Genomic DNA, 23,782 nt, shown 5'->3' with positions numbered 1-23,782 from the left:
GACAAGCAAAAGCTTAAGTGTGAGGGTGTTTGATGTGTGCACAATTTACATATAAATTCTAATGTTTTATGCATGGTTTTGGTGCTGATTTGTGTAAAGTTTTACCTCAATTCAGCTTAATTTCAAGAAATTAGCAAGGGAAACTAGCTTAGAGAAAAGAAAGCACAAAACTAAGAAAAAGGAGGTAAATTGGATGTGATTCAGCCCAGCTGGATCAAAAGCCCAACTGAGAGATCAAAGGAGGGTCATTCGGCCCATGAAGCCCATGCTGCACTTTTTGGGAGAACCTAAAGAGAGAGCCTAGCCGCAACCTTCCAAGGGAGCTTATTCGGCCTAGCAAGGAGGAGGCCCATTTGCAGCTCAAGAGCAGCCCAAGGAGGCTAAGGGTGGCAGCTTCTAGAGGATTCAAGAAAGGCTAAGCTCAAGAGCAGCCCAAAGTGCAGCCCAAGGAGGCTAAGGGCGATAGTTTCTAGAGGATTCAAGAGAGGTTAAGGGCGGCAACTTCTAGAAGATTCAAGAGAGGGCTGAGGGGAAAATTATATAAGGAGAAATCTTGGAGGGAAAAGGGGTTCAACTCCTTGAGATTTAAACACTTCTTGGCTGGTTCAAACCCTTGGTGTGCAACTCTTTGGGTGAAAACTGAATTGGTTCGAATTCTTGGAGGGAGAAGAGAGAGAGAGGCGAACAAGAGAGAAGAAAGGAGAAGACAAGAAGCTTCAAGAGAGGAAGAGAAGCTGAATTCGAATTTGGGAGAAGAAGCCATTGGAGGAGATCAATCTAGGTGTCCTTCCTTGATTTCTGCACATTTGGTGATCGAATTTAGCTAGGGATTGTGTAATTTCTCCATTAATTTTTCTTTCTTGCTGTAATTGAAGCATGATTTCTGTAATTTCAGATCTGTAATTAGCTTTATAGGTTCATTCGAATGGATTAGATGCAATTTTGATGTTTCTTGGTTAGAAATTTCATTGTTAGAACTGCTAGCCAAATTGATATTGATTTATGTAATGTCTGAATTGCTTGAGAAAGAATTTAGGCAATCTTAATTCTGTTTAGTCGAACTGTTCTTGATTCTTGGAAGTTTTAAAGTGCTTGAGAAAGACTCTAGAAATTCGGATCTGCTAATCAAGAACCAAATTGAGTGCAAGGTTAGAGATAACTTGCACTTCGGCTGGTGATCTCATTCAAGCTGAATGATGCCCTGGAATGTCTAAATCTTAATGCATGCATGTGGATTAGATTCTTGATAGAGATATAAGAATCATCACTCATGCATAGATTGAACATGCGCTTGAGAGATGTTGTTCATTGCCTTGGTGTATCACCAAACCAAGGCTGAATCCTAATCTAGTCGAATGGCCTAGAGAAATAATTGATGAATCAATTCTGTGCATATTTAGCTTGTCTTCTCAACTTGTATGCAAGGTGTTTGATCCAATATGTTAGAGATAGTTTGCTAGTTAGGAATTCAGTTTTAGGTTAGATATACAATTCGGTTTATCAGATAATAGAAGGCTGATTTATTACTAGTATTTGCTGCATAAGTCTTCGTGGGAAACAATACTCTATTCATCACTCTATTACTTGTGCGGCTAGTGCACTTGCTAGTGTAGCAGATACGCATCACCTGTGCTCGACCATCATATAAAGCCTATATTGCGAATATGAAATTTTTGTTCTTTATTTTTCTCTCACTTTCATGCCTAATTATTTGTATATTTATGTTATATAGTTAAAAAATTTATTTATTTAATTTACTATGTTATTTAATTTTATTAACAAAATTTAATAATTTATTCAATTAATCAATTAGTTATTAAGAGTTTATGGTCAGGGTTGGGATTAATCTTGTTCATGGGTTGGGCTTTGTCTATCAAAAAAACATATTCAAGCCCATGTTTGAGCCCAAACCAACCACCAAGCCTAGGTTTGGAGTTGAGCCCAGCCAAGAAATTAATAATCTTTATTATTCTCTAATTTCCCTGCCAATTTATTTATATATTTAATTTAGTAGATTAAAAATTTTATTTATTTTACTCAACTATTTAGTTTTATTAACAATTTATTTCCCTCTCTCTCTCTCTCCCTCCCCTTGTTCAATTAAGGTCGACAATGGGTTGGGTTTGGATCTAGATAGCTTGGATATTTATTTTTTTTACCAAAATTATGTAAACTATTATCTGTTGATTTTATTTATTTACTTAACTAAATTATTTAATTAATTAATAATTTATTTTACAAACAAATTACTTCTCTTTGTCTCTCCCTTTTAGGGCTATCAACGGGTTAAATCATTCATTTATTTATTTTAAGAAGTTAAATAAATTATTCTCTATAAATCATGGACAAGTAGGTCTGGTGTTGTGTTATAGGTTGTGATTCAGTTTTTTGATGAGGTTGAAAGGTGTTCCATCATAGAGGGATGCGACAAGTTGGTACTGGATTTTTTGTAAGGTGTTGCGACAGGTAGAAATGTTGAAGACATCGAGTGTGAGGAGGAAATGATTGTGATGGGTAGAAGTGCCACAGGAGGTTGAGAGAGGTTGCGATGGGTAGAGTAACTTGGTCCTCAAGAGGCAATGGGTTGATGGTTATGGACTAGTTTGGATTTCAGCTAAGGTTTCTAAAGTTGTGATTGAGATAGTGGCTAAGGCTTTGTTGGTTCAGTGGGGAGCGATATAAGGTTGGCGCTATGGAGCAACCTCCAGTTAGTGTTGTGATCTCGAATTTGGTTTCTGAGGGAGGTTAGGGGGTGGTTTGATGGGTTGGATTCCATTGGGAATTCAAGTGTTCATTGGTGTATTCCTATCCTTTACCGCAACTCCATCATTTCTTTTTGAGTACCAAAACTTGACCCACTTGTGAAGGGTTCCCTGACAATGTTTTCCTGAAGGTTGCAATGTTTACCTTCATCTCATGGGCACCATCACCCTATGGAAGACACTCAGCATAAGTGAACTATGCTTGGGTGACAGTGCCCCTGATGTGCAACGATAAGAGAGAGGACACATCCTCAGCTGATATCTCAATCTCCCCAAAACTTTGGTAACTAGGTAATTCTTTTGGTTCTCAATTTTATTTTGATAGGCAAGTACTGTCTTTCTTTTTTTATCGATTGTTTAGAGATTAGTGATTTTAGTCTGAGTTGGTTCTGAATGATGTGATTTGCTTAAATTTTCTAACTCAGTTATAATACATTTTTTAGTCTTTTTTTCCTAGTTACACTAAGAACAATTGTTTGTGGTATTTTGCAACAATTTATAGAGGTTTGAGATAGTTTTAGGGACTTGTTAGATGCTTGGATTTCGTGGTTTTTATTCTATTTTCCTTTAGAGCTTTGGTTCAATCGTGCAATCTCTCTTCTATCTCTCCCCGGGTGAAGTGCTTGTTATTTTTGCTTTTTGAGTACCAAAACTTAACCCACTTGTGAAGGGGTACCTTTCCCCTATGCCCAGTCCTTGCCAATGTTTCCCTGAAGGGTGCAATGCCTACCTTCATCTCATCATACAAAGGCACCATCGCTCTGTGGAAACTCTGCATTGGCTAACTATTCTTGGGTGATGGTGCCCCTCATGTGCATTGAAAATAGAGAGGACACATGCTCTGCTGATATCCAAAACTCCCCAAAAGACCCCAAAAATGTGTGTATAACAGCAATCACCCAGTAATGGGTCCATACCTTTTTGATGATTATGTGCACCTTTAATCTTATAATGCTGGGCTTTCTGCCAGAATGGCAACCTATATTGTTGGTGATGATGGAATCAGGTAACCAATTAATGATTTTGATAGGCAAGTACTCTCTTTCTTTGTTTTTCAGTTGTTCTAGAGATTAGTGATTTTAGTCTGAGTTGGTTCAGAATGATGTGCTTTGCCTAAATTTTCTAACTCAGTTATAATACAATTTTTAGTCTTTTTTCCTAGTTACACTAAGAGCAATTGTTTGTGGTAGTTTGCAATAAATAGAGGTTTAAGATAGTTTTAGGGACTTGTTAAATGCTTGGATTTTGTGGTTTTTATTCTATTTTCCTTTAGAGTTGTGGTTCAATCGTGCAATCTCTCTCCTCTCTCTCCCCGGGTGAAGTGCTTGTTATTTTTTATTTTTGAGTACTAGAACTTAATCCACTTGTGAAGGGGTACCTTTCCCCTATGCCCAGTCCCTGCCAATATTTCACTGAAGGTTGCAATGCCTACCTTCATCTCATCATACAAGGGCACCATCGCTTTATGGTAGACACTCTGCATTGGCTAACTATGCTTGGCTGATGGTGCCCCACATCCTTTGCTGATACCCCAAACTCCCCAAAATACCCAAAATGTGTATATAACAGTAGTGAGCCAGTATTGGGTGCATACCTTTTTGATGATTATGTACACCTTTAATCTTACAATGCTGGGCTTTCTGCAGGAATGGCAACCTATATTGTTGGTGATGATGGAATCAGGTAACCAGGTAATGCTTCAATTGTTTTAGAGATTAATGATTTTAGTCTGTGCTGGTTCACATTGATGTGCTTTTCCCAAGTCTTTTTTTGTCCTAGTTAGACAAAGAACAGTTGTTGCTTGTATTTTGCAATAATTAATAGAGGTTTGAGATAGTTAAAGGACTTGTTAGATGTCATTTAAATGTTTAGAAGGAAAAGGCTTGCCAACAGTCGTGAATTTTTAGCTAAAAAGACCCTATTCAAAACTTTAATCACATCTCTCTAACAAATCAATTTTGGACACATTACTCTAACTCCTCAAAAAATTACCAAATCAAATAGAATCTTTTCTATTGAATTTTTGGATAAGGTTGAATGCAATTACTTATTAATTGGAGATATGCTTAGCTTGGTTGTTAGCCTGTAAAGACCAAGAAAATGCAATCTGTCATGAATCAATATTTCTTTTCATATTGCACATTATATAATTTAAAGTTACAAGGGATTGAAGGCGGAAAGAGATAGAGAATTGTAGGAAGAAATGTAGAAGAGATTCTTGCCAATGACAAGGTGGAGGAAGGAGCTGCTTGTCTGAAAAAAAGAGGATATTATTGGAAGAAATTGGTGGAGGTTCAGCAATCAAAATCAGAGAAGACAAAAGATCAATGGTAGTGTTAAGCAGGGAGGCGATAAGCTGGTTGAAAGGGTTCATTGATGGTACAATTTTTGCCATCATTGAATCTGGGTGGAAAGCAGAACTTGACTTGATAAAGAAAAGATTTACAGTGGAAAAGAAGATTAACAATAGGGGATCTTTCATTCAACTACTTGGGCTGCCATATTGAGGTTGTAACCAGATTAGAGACACACGACCATTCAAGTATTAAAGTAAAATATTTTACAAAATTAAGTAAAATATTATCAGATTTCTATTTTTTAATTTACTAAATTATTCAAGTAATTAATAATTTATTTAACTATTTAGTTATTTCAATCTCTCTCCCTAAGCCTAATATTTAGGGCTATTAGTTGGTTAGGACTCAGCTTGGATTAAAATTATTAATGGGGATCAATAGAACATATTTCTGCACAAGTCTGAGTCCAGGTCGAACTTTGGGCCTACATCTTGAGCATGAGCCTGAAGTTCATATATAGCCTGAATCATGGTGAGGAAATTCTTTGTTTCTCCCATTTTCTCACCTAATTACTTATATCCTGAGTTACATATTTAGGGTTGTCAATGGATTGGGTTTAGATCTAGATAGCTTGGATATTTATTTATTTTTCCAAAAGTTAGTAAATTATTATCCATAGTACATCTTTGTACATGTGTAAAAGGGTCAATTACCCAATGATGGTCTCAGCTATGACCTAGGGTCTTCAGGAAGGGGTAGACTGGATATGGTCTTAACTTTTGTCATTTTTTCTTTTCTTTTTTTTTTTTTTTTCCTTCCATCAAGTGGCTTCTCTCAGACTTGAATGCGTATTCTTCTGGGTTTTTCTGTTTGGAGTGCTTGAGGGTGGTTTTGTCGGGAGAGGGTGTTGTTCTATTGGGGTCTGAAGTGGTTTTGTTTGTGTTGTCTTGAGTCTAAGTTTGGTGTGTGCTGGTTGCGTTTTTTTTTTTTTTGTTGTCAAGGGGGTTTGATTTTGGTGGTTTGTTTGGACTTCTGGGTTTTTTATTAAGTTTCGGTTGGGTTGGAGTGCTTGTGTGGGAGTTAAAGTTTGTTGTTTTCCTCTCTCGAGTGACTACTGATCGATCACTCTCCTTTAATAATTTCTTTCTTCCTTTTTAATAAATTTTATTTTATTACCAAAAAAATCCCGTATTTTTCCATTTGTAACCCCAAAATTTTGCTTTGTACATGAGCCAAGCAGAAAAAGGCCATGTATTTTTGTTTGTGGAATTTGTCTCTTCTTGATACTATATATTAATACATTATTTTCTTGATCAGAAAGAAATTATAACCTTTGAACTTCTTTTGTTATCCTTAGGCAATTTCTATGATGTTGGAAGGGTATGATACTGGAAGAACTTTGAGGGGGTGAATTTTGATGAACACCAGTTGATTGGTTACCACTTCTATGATATTGGTTGATGGATTATCTGTTTTTCAGGTATCATGCCTTTCTGGTATCATAATTGGACTCTTACCCTCGTTAAAAAGAAACAAAAAGAAAAAGAGAAGAAAAGGAAATCATTTTTTGATAATCCATTAGAGGATTCAAGGAACTGCAGTTGAGGAACTTAGGATCATCCAACCTTTTGTAAGAGGTCCTGTTAACTGGGTATTGTGCCCCTTAATATATGCACCCTGTTCATTTGTATGCTGTTTCTATATCATCATTGCAGTGTAATTCTTACAAAATCTTCTGGTGAACTGGGGGATGTGAGCATTTTATTAACTAAAATTATTATTATGGAGATTTTCCAACTGGTTTTATTTGGACAGGGCTTGACTTTTGAACTAAACGGTTTTCGTGTTTTCTTGGTTTACCTCAACTTGGGGATAACTAGGTAACAACAATTTTTTGGAATATGGACAATGCATATGGCAGCTGGTTACTTGGTTTTCATAGGAACATGGAAAAATGGTTCAACTGTCACATTCGTTTTGTTGTGTTGGAACTGAAGGTTGAAGTTTTTTCCTTCTTATTTTCTTCAATTTAATTTTTCCCTGATTGAGGTTTTTTATGCAGGAATGGGCTTGGAATCTCCTGACAGGATATCAGAAGAGGTCAATGATCTTCAAAACGAGGCTAAACCAGCTTTTGTTGGAAAATTAGACCTTAATCTTGCAGTGAGTAGAGAAGAAGCAGTTGAGGGTTATGGTCATGAAAACGAAGCATCGGGTAATAAATCCCCAGTGGATTTGAATCACCAGGGGCAACATGGATCCCCTTCATTGCCTACTGATGTTAGATTGGAAGAGCCAGAATCTCCTTGAACAAATTCTAGGTTGCAATTGAAGACTGAATTAGATCTGGCTAAAGTGAGCACAAGAAACATTGCCTATGATCAAGAAAGGTCTCCATCTTTGCCTTCATCAAGGGACAAGCGTTACCATGAGGAAAGGGAGGTGGTATCTGGTAGTTCTAATAAATCTTCCTCCCCAATAGAGGTAGAAGCTTTTAGTAATGAAATGAGGAAAGGAGATTCTAATCATTGTTTGTGGAAGTCTCCTTCAGAAGTTGATATCCATCATCAAGGAGAACTTATGGAACAGGAAAATTCTGATATATGTAGGGCAAACTCTCCTCTCCATGATGAAAAGTTGAAGGAAAAATTTTCAGGACGCTTGCATTATGAGAAAACTGAATCTACCTATGAAGGAATGGAATCAGGTAGTGTAGATCACCACATGGTAAAGTCCTCATCTCCTATGAGAATGCAACACAATCTTGATGAACCTGAGAAGGAGGAATCCTATCATGCAAAGAGAGCACCTTTTGAGAATGAAAAGATGGATCTGCTTTGCTCAGATCTGCACTCCCCACATAGAAACCCTGAAAGATCATCTTCACCTGTGAGGCAGATGTTCACCTCTCCTGAAAGGTCTCCTTATGTGCAACAATCTCCAGGTCAAAAACCAATATCTCCTCCATAGGTATTTACGTAACTAAATTATTTATATAATTAATGATTTAATTTATGAACAACAGATTAGTTCTGGTGTCGAAGAGGCTATACATGTCTTGTCCCAATAATAATTGAAAATTTATTTATTTATTTTACTAAATTAAATTATTCATTTATTTGTTTTAATATATTAAATAAATTATTCTCCATAAAGTTTTACTTATTTAATTCAACCCGTGACCAATCACAAGTGATTGGTGCGGGATAGCTTGGACTAGTCTTGCACCAATCACAAGTGAATAATTATTTATTTATTTTTGTTAAAGTTAATTATTGATTTATCTATTTTACAAAATTAAGTAAATTATTATCCATAGATTTCTATTACTTAATTTATTGAATTCTTTAATTAACTAATTAATTATTTATTTTCCTAAAAAATTATTTTTCTCTCTCTTGGAGCCTATTTTTAGGGTAATTAATATGTTTAGTGAGGTGTGGGATATGATGTACCTGTCTTGTCCCAATAAGAAATCTAATTTTATTTATTTATTTTACTAAACCAAATTAATCATTAATTATTTTACAAAATTAACAAAATTGGTATCCATAGGTTCCTTTTTATTTAATTTATTAAATTATTCAAATAGTTAATAATCCATAGATTCCCCCCCAACCCGAGCAAAATATTTAGGTTTATAAATTGGATAGGTTTCGGTTGGGTTAAACCTTTTCATTGGTTGGGCAACGTCTGGTTTGGGCTTTGCCTTTATATCAACAAAACTTATTTAGGCCCAAGTCTAAGCCTAGACCAACCATCAAGCCAAGATTTTGAGCCTGTGCCCGACCATCATATAAAGCTCGGATTGTGGAAAGGAAATTTTTGTTCTTTGTCTCTTTCTCATTTTCAAGAAATCTCTCATTAATAAAGAGTTAACTACTTTATCTTTTTCTTGCCTAATTATTTATATATTTATTTTAAAAAGTTAAAAGATTTTATTGATTTAATTTACTAGATTATTTAATTATATCCTTCTCTATCTTATTGCTCGGTGTCCAATATTTAAGGGTTGTCAACAAGTGGGGATTGGTCTAGGTAGCTTGGATATTTATTTATTTTATTAAATTAAATTACTCAATTATATATTTTACAAAATTAAGAAAATTATTATCTATAGATTTCTGTTTATTTAATTAACTAATTGACTTCATTAATTAATAATTTATTAACAAGTTAAGGAGGTTGGGATTAAACTTGTTCACAGGTAGTGCCAAGTTTGGGTTGGGCTTTGTCTTTATTCAATAGAATATATTGAAGCCCAACATTAAGCCCGACCCAACCATTAGACCTACCTCTTGAGTTGCGCTCGACGAGGAAAGTGTTATTGTTTATTACTCTCTTATTTCCTAACCAATTTATTTATATATTTCATTTAGTAAGTTAAAAAAAATTATTTTTTTAATTTGCTAAACGATTTAATTTTATCAACAAATTATTTCACTATATCTCTCCCTCCCCGAGTCTAATATTTTGGGTTATCAATGGGTCGGGCTTGGTTTTAGATAGATTGGATATTTATTTATTATTTTACGAAATGAATTGAGTCATTATATTATTTAGTTTAATAAATTAATTAATAATTTATTTTTCTCTCTCTTGATCCTTGTTTTTTGGGTTATCAATGAGTTAGGTCTAGTGTGGTATAACATGTACCTGTCCCGTCCCAATAATTAATGAAATTTTATTTATTTATTTATTTTACTAAACCAAATTATTCATTTATGTATAAACTTTTATTTATTTGATTCAACCCGGCACCAATAATAACTGAATATTTAGTTATTTTATTAAATTCAATTGTTGTTTTGTTTATTTTACAAAATTAAGTAAGGTATTATTCATATATTTATATTTTTTGAATTTACCAAATTATTCATGTAATTAATAATTTATTTAACTATGAAGTTATTTCAATCTCTCTCCCTGAGCCAAATATTTAGGGCTCTCAATAGGTTAGGTCTCATTTGGGATTATAATTATTAACTGGTTGGGCTAGGGTTGGATTGGGATTTGCGTTTATATCAATATAACATATTTATGCCCAAGTCCGAGTCCGAATCGAACTTTGGGCCTAGATCTTGAGCATGAGCTCGACGCTCATATAGAGCCCAAAGCACGGTGAAAAAATTCTTTGTTACTCTCTCATTTTGTCACCTAATTATTTATATTGTTATTCTATTAATTTAAAAAAATTATTTATTGAATTTACTAAATTATTTATTTTATAAACAAATTCTCTCTCTCTCTCTCTCTCTCTCTCCCTTTGCGAATTACATATTTAGGGTTGTCAATGGATTGGGTTTAGATCTAGATAGCTTGGATATTTATTTATTTTACCAAAAGTTAGTAAATTATTATCCATAGATTTTATTTATTTACTTAACTAAATTATTAAACTAATTAATGATTTAATTTATGAACAAAGTATCTCTCTCTTTGCCTTTTTAAGACTATCAATGGATTAGTTCTTGTGTTGGATAGCTATACATGTCATGTCCCAATAATAACTGAAATTTTATTTATTTATTTTATTAAATTAAATGATTCATTATTTGTTTTAATAGATTAAATAAATTATTCTCCATAATTTTTTTTATTTAATTCAATCCGTGTCCAATATTTACGGTTGTCAATGGTGCAGGTTTGGATTTGGATAGCTTGGACCAGTCTTGCACCAATCACAAGTGAATATTTATTTATTTTTTGCTAAAAGTTAATTATTGAATTATTTATTTTACAAAATTAAGTAAATTAATATCCATAGATTTCTATTTACTTAATTTACTAAATTCTTAATTAATGAATTATTTTCCTAACAAATTATTTTTCTCTCATCCTGGAGCCTATTTTTAGGGCAATCAATATGTTTGGTCAGGTGTATGATAGACTGTACCTGTCCTGTCCCAATAATAAATGAACTTTTATTAATTTATTTTACTAAAACAAATTAATCATTAATTTTTGTACAAAATTAAGTAAATTGTTATGCATAGATTCCTATTTATTTAATTTATTAAAGTATTAAAGTAATTAATAATTAATTTAACTACTAAGTTATTTCTCTCTTTCTCTCTCTCTCTCTCTCTCCCCCCAACCTGAGCCTAATATTTAGGGTTATCAATAGGATAGGTATCGGTTGGTCGGTCCACGTTTAGTTTGGGCTCTGCCTTTATATCAACATAACTTATTAAAGCCCAAGTCTAAGCCTAGGCCAACTATCAAGTGTGATTTTGAGCGTGTTTGATCATATAAAGCTTGGATTGCGATAAGGAAAGCTTTATTCTTTGTTTCTCTCGTTTCCTAGAAATCTCTCTTCCATATTTGTTGTTAACTTGTAACTATTTACAATGATGCCATTAATGAAGAACTAACTATTCACTCTTATTTTCTTGCCTAATTATTTAAATACTTATTTTAAAAAGTTAAAAGATTTTGTTTGTTTAATTTACTAGATTATTTAATTATTTCCCTCTCTTTATTACTGCTCTGTGTCTAACATTTAAAGGTTGTCAGTGGGTGGGGTTTGTTCTACGTAGCTTGGATATTTTATTTCTTTTATTAAATTTAATTATTCATTTTCTATATTTTAAAAAATTATGTAAATTATTATCCATAGATTTCTATTTTTTTTTAATTTACTAATTTATTCCATTAATTATTAATTTATGAACAGGTTAGGGTCTGAGTTGGGATTAAACCTATTCACAGGTTGTGGCATGTTCGGGAAGGGCTTTGTCTTTATATCAATAGAATATATTGAAGCCCAACTTCAAGCCCAACCCAACCATCAAGTCTATCTCTTGAGTCGAGCCCAGCGGGGAAATTGTTATTCTTTAGTACTCTCTCATTTCCTCACTAGTTAATTTATATATTTAATTTAGTAAGTTAAAAATTTTATTTATTTAATTTGTTAAATGATTTAATTTTATCAACAAATTATTTCACTATATCTCTCCCTCCCCGAGTCTAATATTTTAGGTTATCAATGGGTTGGGATTGGTTTTTGATAGATTGGATATTTATTTATTATTTTACTAAATGAATTGAGTCATTATATATAGATTTTATTATTTAGTTTAATAAATTAATTAATAATTTATTTTTCTCTCTTCATACTTATTTTTTGGGTTATCAACGAGTTAGTTCTAGTGTGGTATAGCATGTACTTGTCCCGTCCCAATAATTAATAAAATTTTATTTATTTATTTATTTTACTAAACCAAATTATTCATTTATATATTTTAATACATTAGATACACTATTATGTATAAACTTTTATTTATTTGATTTAACCCGACACCAATAATAAATGAATATTTAGTTATTTTATTAAATTCAATTATTGATTTGTTTATTTTATAGAATTAAGTAAGGTATTATCCATATATTTATATTTATTGAGTTTACCAAATTATTCATGTAATTAATAATTTATTTAACTATGAAGTTATTTCAATCTCTCTCCCTGAGCCAAATATTTAGGGCTCTCAATAGGTTAGGTTTCATTTGGGATTAAAATTATTAATTGGTCGGGCTAGGGTTGGATTGAGATTTGCGTTTATATCATCATAACATATTTATGCCCAATTCTGAGTCCGGATCGTACTTCAAGCCTAAATCTTGAGCATGAGCCCGACGTTCATATAGAGCACGATGAGGAAATTCTTTGTTTCTCTCATTTTGTCACCTAATTATTTATATTGTTATTCTATTAAGTTAAAAAAATTATTTATTGAATTTACTAAATTATTTATTTTATAAACAAATTCTCTGTCTCGCTCTTTCTCTCTCTATCTCTCTCTCCCTTTGCGAGTTACATATTTAGGGTTGTCAAATGATTGGGTTTAGATCTAGATAGCTTGGATATTTATTTATTTTACCAAATGTTTGTAAATTATTATCCCTAGATTTTATTTATTTATTTAACTTAATTATTAAACTAATTAATGATTTACTTTATGAACAAAGTATTTCTCTCTCTCTCTCCCTTTTTAAGACTATCAACGGATTAGTTCTTGTGTCGGATAGGCTATACATGTATTGTCCCAATAATAACTGAAATTTTATTTATTTATTTTACTAAATTAAATTATTCATTATTTGTTTTAATAGATTAAATAAATTATTCTCCTTAATTTTTTTATTTAATTCAATACGTGACCAATATTTATGGTTGTCAATGGTGCGGGTTTGGATTTGGATAGTTAGGACCAGTGTTGTACCAATCACAAGTGAATATTTGTTTATTTTTGCTAAAGTTAATTATGATTTATCTATTTTATGAAATTAAGTAAATTATTATCTATAAGTTTCTATTTACTTAATTTACTAAATTATTAATTAATAAATTATTTTCCTAACAAATTATTTTTCTCTCATCCCGGAGCCTATTTTTAGGGCAATCAATATGTTTGGTCAGGTGTGATAGGCTGTACCTGTCCGGTCCCAATAATAAATGAAATTTTATTAATTTATTTTACTAAAACAAATTAATCATTAATTTTTGTACAAAATTAAGTAAATTATTATCCATATATTCCTATTTATTTAATTTATTAAACTATTCAAGTAATTAATAATTCAAGTTATTTCTCTCTTTCTCTCTCTCTCCCCCCCATCCTGAGCCTAATATTTAGAGTTATCAATAGGATACGTATGGTTGGTCGGGCCACCTTTAGTTTGGGCTTTGCCTTTATATCAACATAACTTAATAAAGCCCAAGTCTAAGCTTAGGCCAACTATCAAGTTGAGATTTTGAGTGTGCTTATCATATAAAGCTCAGATTGCGATAAGGAAAGTTTTATTCTTTGTTTCTCTCATTTCCTAGAAATCTCTCTTCCATATTTGTTGCTAACTTGTAACTATTTACAATGATGCCATTAATGAAGAGCCAACTATTCTCTCTTATTTTCTTGTCTAATTATTTATATACTTATTAAAAGTTAAAAGATTTTATTGATTCAATTTAATAGATTATTTAATTATTTCCCTCTCTTTATTATTGCTCTATGTCTAACATTTAAAGGTTGTCAATGGGTGGGGTTTGTTCTACGTAGCTTGGATATTTTATTTATTTTATTAAATTAAATTATTCATTTATATTTTTTACAAAATTATGTAAATTATTATCCATAGATTTCTATTTATTTAATTTACTAATTTATTCAATTAATTAATAATTTATGAATAGGTTAGTGTCTGAGTTGGGATTAAACCTATTATTAACAGGTAGTGGCATGTTCGGGAAGGGCTTTGTCTTTATATCAATAGAATATATTGAAGCCCAACTTCAAGCCCAACCCAACCATCAGGTCTATCTCTTGAGTCGAGCCCGATGAGGAAATTGTTATTCTTTAGTACTCTCTCATTTCCTCACCAGTTAATTTATATATTTAATTTAGTAAGTTAAAAATTTTATTTATTTAATTTTCTAAACGATTTAATTTTATCAACAAATTATTTCACTATATCTCTGTCAATCTCTTGAGTCGAGCCCGCGAGAAAATTGTTATTCTTTAGTACTCTCTCATTTCCTCACTAGTTAATTTATATATTTAATTTAGTAAGTTAAAAATTTTATTTATTTAATTTTCTAAACGATTTAATTTTATCAACAAATTATTTCACTATATCTCTGTCTATCTCTTGAGTCGAGCCCGCGAGAAAATTGTTATTCTTTAGTACTCTCTCATTTCCTCACTAGTTAATTTATATATTTAATTTACTAAGTGAAAAATTTTATTTATTTAATTTGCTAAACGATTTAATTTTATCAACAAATTATTTCACTATATCTCTCCCTCCTCGAGTCTAATATTTTGGGTTATCAATGGGCCGGACTTGGTTGTAGATAGATTGGATATTTATTTATTATTTTACTAAATGAATTGAGTCATTATATATAGATTTTATTATTTAGTTTAATAAATTAATTAATAATTTATTTTTCTCTCTTCATACTTATTTTTTGGGTTATCAACGAGTTAGTTCTAGTGTGGTATAGCATGTACTTGTCCCGTCCCAATAATTAATAAAATTTTATTTATTTATTTATTTTACTAAACCAAATTATTCATTTATATATTTTAATACATTAGATACACTATTATGTATAAACTTTTATTTATTTGATTCAACCCGACACCAATAATAAATGAATATTTAGTTATTTTATTAAATTCAATTATTGATTTGTTTATTTTACAAAATTAAGGTATTATCCATATATTTATATTTATTGAATTAACCAAATTATTCATGTAATTAATAATTTATTTAACTATGAAGTTATTTCAATCTCTTTCCCTGAGCCAAATATTTAGAGCTCTCAATAGGTTAGATCTCATTTGGGATTAAAATTATTAACTGGTAGGGCTAGGGTTGGTTTTTGATTTGCGTTTATATCAATATAACATATTTATGCCCAAGTCTGAGTCTAAATCGAATTTTAGGCCTAGATCTTGAGCATGAGCGCGACGTTCATATAGAGCCCAACGCACGGTGAGGAAATTCTTTGTTTCTCTCTCATTTTGTCACCTAATTATTTATATTGTTATTCTATTAAGTTAAAAAAATTATTTATTGAATTTACTAAATTATTTACTTTATAAACAAATTCTCTCTCTTTTTCTCTGCCTTTGTGAGTTACATATTTAGGGTTGTCGGTGGATTGAGTTTAGATCTAAATAGCTTGTATATTTATTTATTTTAGCAAAAAAATTCATTAATCTCTCTCTTTCTCTCTCTCTCAGTGGATTGTCAGTGGATTAAGTAAGGTATTATCCATATATTTATATTTATTGAATTTACCAAATTATTCATGTAATTAATAATTTATTTAATTATGAAGTTATTTCAATCTCTCTCCCTGAGCCAAATATTTAAGGCTCTCTATAGATTAGGTCTCATTTGGGATTAAAATTATTAATTGGTCGGGCTATGGTTGGATTGGGATTTGCGTTTATATCAATATAACATATTTATTCCCAAGTCTGAGTCTGGATCGTACTTCGGGCCTAGATCTTGAGCATGAGCCCGACGTTCATATAGAGCCCAATGCACGGTGAGGAAATTATTTGTTTCTCTCATTTTGTCACTTAATTATTTATATTGTTATTCTATCAAGTTAAAAAAATTATTTGTTGAATTTACTAAATTATTTATTTTACAAACAAATTCTCTTTCTCTCTCTCTATCTCTCTCTCCCTTTGTGAGAGCTTAGTTGAGTCAAACGATCGAAATAAGGAAGGAAAAATCAGTTATAGGAGTCAAAAAGGAATAAGAAAACTTCAAAAGGAAGCAAAAGACATACAAAAGAAATCACTAGAATATGAAGCACGAAATTAAAGTAATTTAGACACAAGAATCCTTATTTGATAAGGATTTATACTAATGAATATAGTAAGACAGCTGTTTATGGAAAAGAAATCCCAAAAAAGGATTGTTAGTCAGTTAGTCAAACCCCCAAAAAAAGGAAATATGATCTTGCAATTCAAGAAATCCCAGTCATGCAAGGAAAAAAAAGATTAAAAAAATCAGATCTGCAATCTTACTCCTCCATCTTCTTCCTTTTTTTTTTTTGAATTTGATGTTCTTTTCTTTTTTTTTTCATTTCTTCTCTTTTTCTTTTCCTTTCTTTTCTTTTTTTTTTTTGGAATTTGATGTTCTTTTCTGTCTCCCTTTTTTTTTTGCCAAACTAAACACACAAACACATAATTGACTATATTCGAAAGAACAAAGAAGTCGAATGGAAGAATTCAAAGAAACTATGCAAGGACAACACAAGAAACACACGAAGATAAAAAAAAAAACACAAAACAAGGATAAGCAAATGATAAGTAACTTGTTTCTAGAACCAAAGCTCTAATACCAAATGATAAGAACCCACTAGACGACCTGCCCTAGGAACTCTTGAATCAAGTTGTTATGTGCACCAAGAAGCTAGAAAAGAAGCTGTAGTTGATCAGATTAGAACCTTAAGGAAACTAAGTCCTTAAAGACCCCAATCTTGAAGACGCCACAAACGTTGATCACTCCCTTAATAAGTCAAGATATTGTATTCTACCAAGAACACAAGAAGGCAAAGCTAGGCTTGCTGAAAATACCTCTTTATTATTCATTGATTTTCGTGTTACATAGTTGTGGCATTTATATAGGCATGCAAACATCATTATGTTATAACGAAATTCCTTATCTTATAAGGAAACTCCTAACTAATGATGATTTTATCAGGAAACACCTAATTGATGAGGATCCATTTGATTTAGGAAAACAAATATGCTTTGAGATAGAAATTCTTCTAAAAGATTTCCACTAATGATAACTAAGCATAAAAAAGTCAAAAGTAAACCAAAATAAGACAAAACAAGCCCAACAAGCCATCAATACACCTTAACATGCGAATTGGGCTTTTTTTTATCATGTTTATGCGTCAAGCCCATTAATACATCTTATGCTATGGATTTCAAGTTTTGTTCTTCAAGATCCAAGCCTTCTTCATCGTCTTGCACATAAAGATAGGTGATTATCCTTGGTGAAGCTTTGAACACATCTAGAACAGTCTTAGAATCTTCTAGAACAGTCTCTTTGTCATGCACTTTCATGATTAAGCCTTGTAAAGCCTCTCATCCTCTTTGTCCTTGCCTTAGTCATTGGACCACCGATTATTTGCAAAGGATCTTGAGAATGTTTGGGAATATTCGCTTGAGCCATTTGGCCAGCCCCTCGATCTTCATCAAGAAGGTTGAGTGATGATGAGGTGATCATTTACTTGGGGACTTCTACAACTGTTACAGTTATAGCCATAGGAACTATAGATTTAGTTTTCAGAGAAGGCATTGTGAGACTTAAAGATTGTTTTTATGTACCCCTCATTAAGAAGAAATTTGATTTCAGTTTCAAAGCTTTTCAAAGATGATTATTCTATTCTATTTAGTGATACAATTATTATTAAATTGAATAACAAATTCCTTACTTATGGAGAATTTGAGATTTGTTTCTATGTCCTTCGTACTCCTCTAGAAACAAACATAACCGAAACTACGTAAAAACTTATCCCCAAGAACGGAATACGTGATACAGTTAATCCCACGTGCCCATAGCATTACCGATTTGGCCTTATAAATATAGATTGTATCACAAGATTGGTAAATGATGGTTCTTTGGATTTTCTAATTGTAGAAGATCTTCCAACTTATGAACATTGCCTTCAGGGTAAGATGACGAAACGACCATTTGTGGAAAATCTTGAAAGATCTACGGGCACACTTGACCTAATACATACTGATGTATGTTGTCCCATGAATGTTAGGACACACAACCAGCACTGTTATTTTATAACTTTCACCGATTACTCTCGGTATAGTTACATGTACCTAATGAGATATAAGTTCGAATCATTTGAAAAGTTCAAGGAGTTCAAACAAGAAGTCGAGAAACAGTTGGGGAGACACATTAAAGCCCTTCGATCAGATTGAGGAGGTGAATATCTCTCTAACGAATTCAAAGACTACTTAAAGGACAATATGATTGTATCACAATTGTCTTCTCCTGCTACACAACAATTAAACACTGTGTCGGAGAGGAGAAACCAGACTCTATTAGATATGGTCCGATCACTTTTCGTCCATTTAGAACTACCTATATCCTTTTGGGGATACACATTGAAGACTGTTATATATGTGCTGAGCCGGGTTCTAACCAAATCCATTCCTAAGACTCCCTATGAGCTATGGACCAATAAGAAACCAAGTGTGCGACACTTGAAGATTTTGGGTTGTTTGACACGTATTAAAAGAACAAGTGCTGACAAATTGGAATCTAAGACCAATTGTTGCTTATTAATAAGCTACTCCAAAGGCTCTGTATGACCTAAGAGAGCAAAAAGTGTTTTTGTAGTTGAAATGACTATTTCCTGGAAGAAGATTACATCATGGACAATCATCGTCAGGAAATTGTTCTTTATGAGGAGAGCTCAGGAGTAGTGGGAGATGTTCCACAGGTTCCAAATAATACCCAACTTAAAAGATCTACTCGGGTTTCTAGACCTCTGGTTCGTTATGGCTATGATCAAGAAAGTAACTTGATGGAAGCCACGATTAGTAAGGAAAATCCCTTGACTTATGTGGAAGCTATGTTGGGCATAAATTCCTTGAAATGGATAGATGCCATGAGAGCCAAGATAGGCTCAACGAAAACCAATGGAGTCTAGACTCTTGTAGACCCACCCCTTGGGATGAAAGCAATTGGTTACAGATGGATTTACAAGAGGAAGAAGGGCCCCGATGGGAAGTTTGAGACCTACAAAGATCGTCTTGTAGCGAAGGGGTAAACTCAGAAAGAGGAAATCGATTATGAGAAAACCTTTTCGCCAGTGGCCATGCATAAATTCAGATGGATCCTGCTAGCTGTAGCAGCACACTTTGACTATGAGATTTAGCAAATGGGTGTCAAAACTGCATTCTTGAACAGAGATCTTACTGAATATATCTATATGTAGCAACCGCAAGGTTTTATTACTGCTGGTCAGGAACAGACCTACAAGAACCGGGGTGGATTTACAAGAACCACAATAGCAGAAGCCTAGCAAGGAGTAGTCCAATTTATTTTAGAATCCAGTCAAAGCTATGGAGACATTGCCAAAACAAAACCATAAGAGCAAAATGTATCTAAAATCAATCCAAACAACCCAAGATTATCCAAACTAGATTTTACAATCCAGATAATGAAATGCATTCCATTAAATCCCATTTAACTATGTCTAACAAAACCTAGGTGGAACCAATTACAACATATCCAAAACTAACCAAACCCTAGCCAACCATCCTAGTATCAAGTAAATACATAACCACTAACCAAGCTTATTAGAACACTAAACTCACTATTCTAACTTAAACGAAACTAGTATACTTAGATAATTTTGAAAATCAACTCAACTCCTTTTAAAAAACAAAACTAGACAGACCTACACAAAGTGAAATAAAACAAATAAAACTAGATCAATCCAAACAATTCATAGAAAAAAAAGTCATAATCACTTTAACCAATAAGAACCAAGCTTATTGCAAATCTAACTTAAACAAACCCAACATATCTAGAGAAACTAGGAAATCAACTCAATTCCTTTTAAAGTTTAAAAGAGACAATCTCAATTCATAATAAAGCTAATAAACTTGGATCAATCCCAAACATCCCATTTAAACAACCTAAAACATCTCAAAGCCAAAACTTTACATAGTCACTTCAACCAATAAGAACACTAAACTCACTATTAGAGAATTGAACTCCCAATGGAGAAAGAACTCCTTAGAGGAGCAGGAGACAACTCCCTCCTAAGTCTATATAAAGGGGGCGGACTAGCACCCAAGGGCACCATCAAATCCTTCAAGAGAGCTTCAGCCTTCAAAGAGAGCAATCAACAACCAAGGAGGAAGAAACAGAGTTCGCCCCCTTTCATCTGGAAGCTACGATTTAATCATGAAGTGTCTGTAAGGTTTTATTTTCTGGTTGAAGCTTTGATTCTATAAATATTGTGAGATCTAATTGATTTTTATTTCAGTTCATTGTTTATGGGTATTCATATGTTTTCTGCGATTTTCTGTGAAGATTATTTTTATTGATTAAGCAAGAAGGGCCTCTTGCTCATTCAATGAGAATAATCTATGGCCGATTGAACCTCCAATTTCGTATATGATTGGTAGGTTTAATCAGGGTGGCAACTAACATAAATTGATTGCAAAAAAGTTTTCGATCTATGTTAGGGAAATATATGATCTGGTTTAAACGGTCCGAGCTTGTGAGATCGCTGACCAGAATTGGGTCTCTCCCCTCTTAATGCTATTAATAGATTAAATCCTAAGAGCTTGTTTAGGATTGTCTATTAATAAGAGAAGCAATCAAAGAGCTTGTTTTGGTTATCGAATAATACGAGCAGAGGCTGGTTGTTAGAGCTTGTTAATGACTATAACCAATTTCTTCATAACATATGAATTCATCATTGCATCGAGGATCAATGATAAGAATTAAAGCTGAACTTGTCCCTTTAACCAGAAGCTATCTCCCATCGATTTGATCATTGCTTTCTGTTATTTTCTTTTATTTCATCTTATTTTCCTTATCTTCACAACCCTCTACTTTGTTTACTTGGAAATAAATCCAACCAATCCCTGTGGAGACGACCTTGCTCATCACTATATAAAAATTATTCACTTCGAGCAAGACTTTTTATCTTTGGTTGGATTCGACACCCACCACCAACCACTCTAGAGACAAATGAATCCCACTCAACATAGCTAAACCTAGTTGTTACACATTTAGTATAGTTACGATTATTGAAATGCATTCCATCATATCACATGTAATTGAGTTTAGAAAAACCTAGGTAGAACCAATTACACCATATCCAAAAGTAATCAAACCCTAGCCAACCACATCAATCAAATTCAACACAACAAAAGCCAGAATTGTCTTTTGACAAAACACTTCTAATCGAGAAACATGGTGGCTAAGAACCTCACCAAATGATCAAAATGCTGAAATGTTTCCTGATAGAAAGTGCTTTGTCATAAAACAAGGGGGCTGAGCATACAAAATCAATCGACCCCATCAACAAAAACAATCAATTCCAAATTTCGGAGATAAAATCAACAACCAAGTGAAAGACAAACTCAAAACAATGGCTCCCCACATGTCGCCTAAATAATACCAGAATACATCAAGGACATAAATGCTTATCAGTAAGCATACTTTTACCAATAAGCAAGGGGCTAATCTACCCAAATTAAAAAAAAAGAAACATATCACCACCACACACCATCTCCAGGAATAGAAGCGATCACATAGCCCAAACAAGTGAGCATACATTCCCAACTAGGAAACCCCTCATTGAAAATCATGAAGAGTTGCAAAAACAAGAAACCATGGCACACATGAATTTCCACAAAAGCCTCCTTTCCATGAAACAAGGAACCCAATAGCGTAATAACCCCCTAACTCGAAACAAATTCTTCACCTCGCTACAGACTTCCAAAATGAACCAACGATGCAAATGCTTATTGATAAGCTCACACTTACCAATAAGCAATGGGCTAATTGTAGGTCATGTTGTTAACATTGACTTCATTAGAAATGAAGATATTAAACCAACATTACAGAGACACCTGCGATGAGTTTACAACTTGGCACAAACTTGCGATGAGCTCAAAGCCAGCATAGACCTGCAATGAGCTAAAAGCCACAATACCTATGATGAATTCGAGGACATCGCAAACCTACAATGAGCTCAGAGCCATTGCAAACTAACGAAAAATGAAAAAGCAATGACTAGCCCGTATCATTCGTGACAAGACACCTACTAGGATTAAGTTGGACACGTCATACTAGTCTTGACATTATTCGCGCCACGTCAGTCTAGGAGATCTATAAAAGGAAGTAGCACACGCGTATTATGAGAATCCCTAGACGAAAGGAAATTTCTTCCTAGAGAGATCTCATAAGACAAGTGACAAACCCCTAGTAGTGTCACCCTGGCAACTGACACAGAATTAAAAATTCCCGTTCCAAATAGGAATCAAATTCTTTTGGCTCCTTCCTTTCAAGACCTCAAGATCTCTCCCTATAAAAGGAGGCATGAATCATAACAAATACATAGCTTTGACAATAGAAGCCCTTAAGTCGACCCTTGCTTCCATCCTTCCTTTGTCCTTCAAGGAGACCACCTCACTTAGCCTTACCACACCACTCACACTAGGGGCTCTCAGGGCTTTGTGAGATTGTGTCTAAGGTTGCTAGAGCCATCTTGCAATTTTTAGGGTATGTAAGACCGCTCTTGGGGTTGCCAGGGTATGTGAGATCACACTTGGGGTTTCTAGGGCCTTCCTGGAGTTGTTGGGGTATGCAAGATTGCGCCTGGTGTTGCTAGGGCCTTCTTGAGGTTGTTAGGGTATGTGAGATCGCACCTAGGGTTGCTAGGGCCTTCCTTGGGTTGCAAGGATATGTAAGATATCACCTGGGGTTGCCATGGCTTTCCTAGGGTTTCTAGGGTGTATGAAATCATGCCTAAGGTTGCTAGGGCCTTCCTAGGGTTGCCAAGAAATGTGTCATTCCATTTGGGGTTGCCAGGGAATATGGCATTGCACTTGGGTTTGCCGAGGCCTTCCTGGGGTTGCCAAGGAATGTGTCATCACACTTGAGGTTGCTAGGGAATATGGCATCGCTCCTGGGGTTGCTAGGGCCTTCCTAGGGTTGCTAGGGAATATGGCATCGCTCATAGGGTTGTTAGGGCCTTCTTGGGGTTGCTAGGGAATATGTATCACACTTGGGATTGCCAAGGCCTTCTTGGGGTTACAAGGGAATCTGTCATCGCTCTTGGGGTTTCCAGAGCATTCTTGGGGTTGCTAGGGAATATGACATCACTCCTGAGGTTTCTAGGGCCTTCCTAGGGTTGCTAGGGAATATAGCATCGCTCCTGTGGTTGCTAGGGCCTTCCTAGTGTTGCTAGGGAATATGGCATCACTCTTGTGGTTGCCAGGGTCTTCTTAGGGTTGTCGGGGAATATGGCAACACATTTGGGGTTGCCAAGACCTTCTTGGGGTTGCTAGGGAATGTGTAATCACTCTTGGGATTTACAGGGAATATGGCATTGCTCTTAGGTTGCTAGGGAATGTGTCATCACTCCTGGGGTTTTCGGGCATCGTGCAACATGACTTAAAACTTTTTGAAAGA

At 33.7% G+C, this 23,782-nt stretch overlaps 1 protein-coding gene across 15 annotated transcripts in view; it reads left to right on the top strand.

The window, feature by feature from the left end:
• The window catches only part of LOC104590889 (uncharacterized), a 35,440-nt gene extending 14,812 nt beyond the window's left edge, over nucleotides 1–20,628 (top strand). For 9 of the 15 annotated variants that reach the window (XM_088900833.1, XM_088900834.1, XM_088900831.1 and 6 more), the window contains 2 exons: nucleotides 4,409–4,453; nucleotides 7,122–20,628. In XM_088900833.1, coding sequence (XP_088756959.1) covers nucleotides 4,409–4,433 — 25 coding nt within the window. In that variant the 3' untranslated portion in view covers nucleotides 4,434–4,453; nucleotides 7,122–20,628. Of the gene's footprint in view, nucleotides 1–4,408; nucleotides 4,454–6,539; nucleotides 6,711–7,121 lie in introns of all 15 variants that reach the window. The other 6 variants (XM_088900825.1, XM_088900824.1, XM_088900823.1 and 3 more) reach the window with 6 other exon arrangements.
• Nucleotides 20,629–23,782: the final 3,154 nt, after the last annotated feature.

This window comes from Nelumbo nucifera, chromosome 3 (genome assembly GCF_055504915.1).
Source record: "Nelumbo nucifera cultivar China Antique chromosome 3, China Antique-T2T, whole genome shotgun sequence".
Lineage (NCBI taxonomy): Eukaryota > Viridiplantae > Streptophyta > Magnoliopsida > Proteales > Nelumbonaceae > Nelumbo > Nelumbo nucifera.
This window is presented reverse-complemented; position numbering and strand designations above follow the sequence as displayed.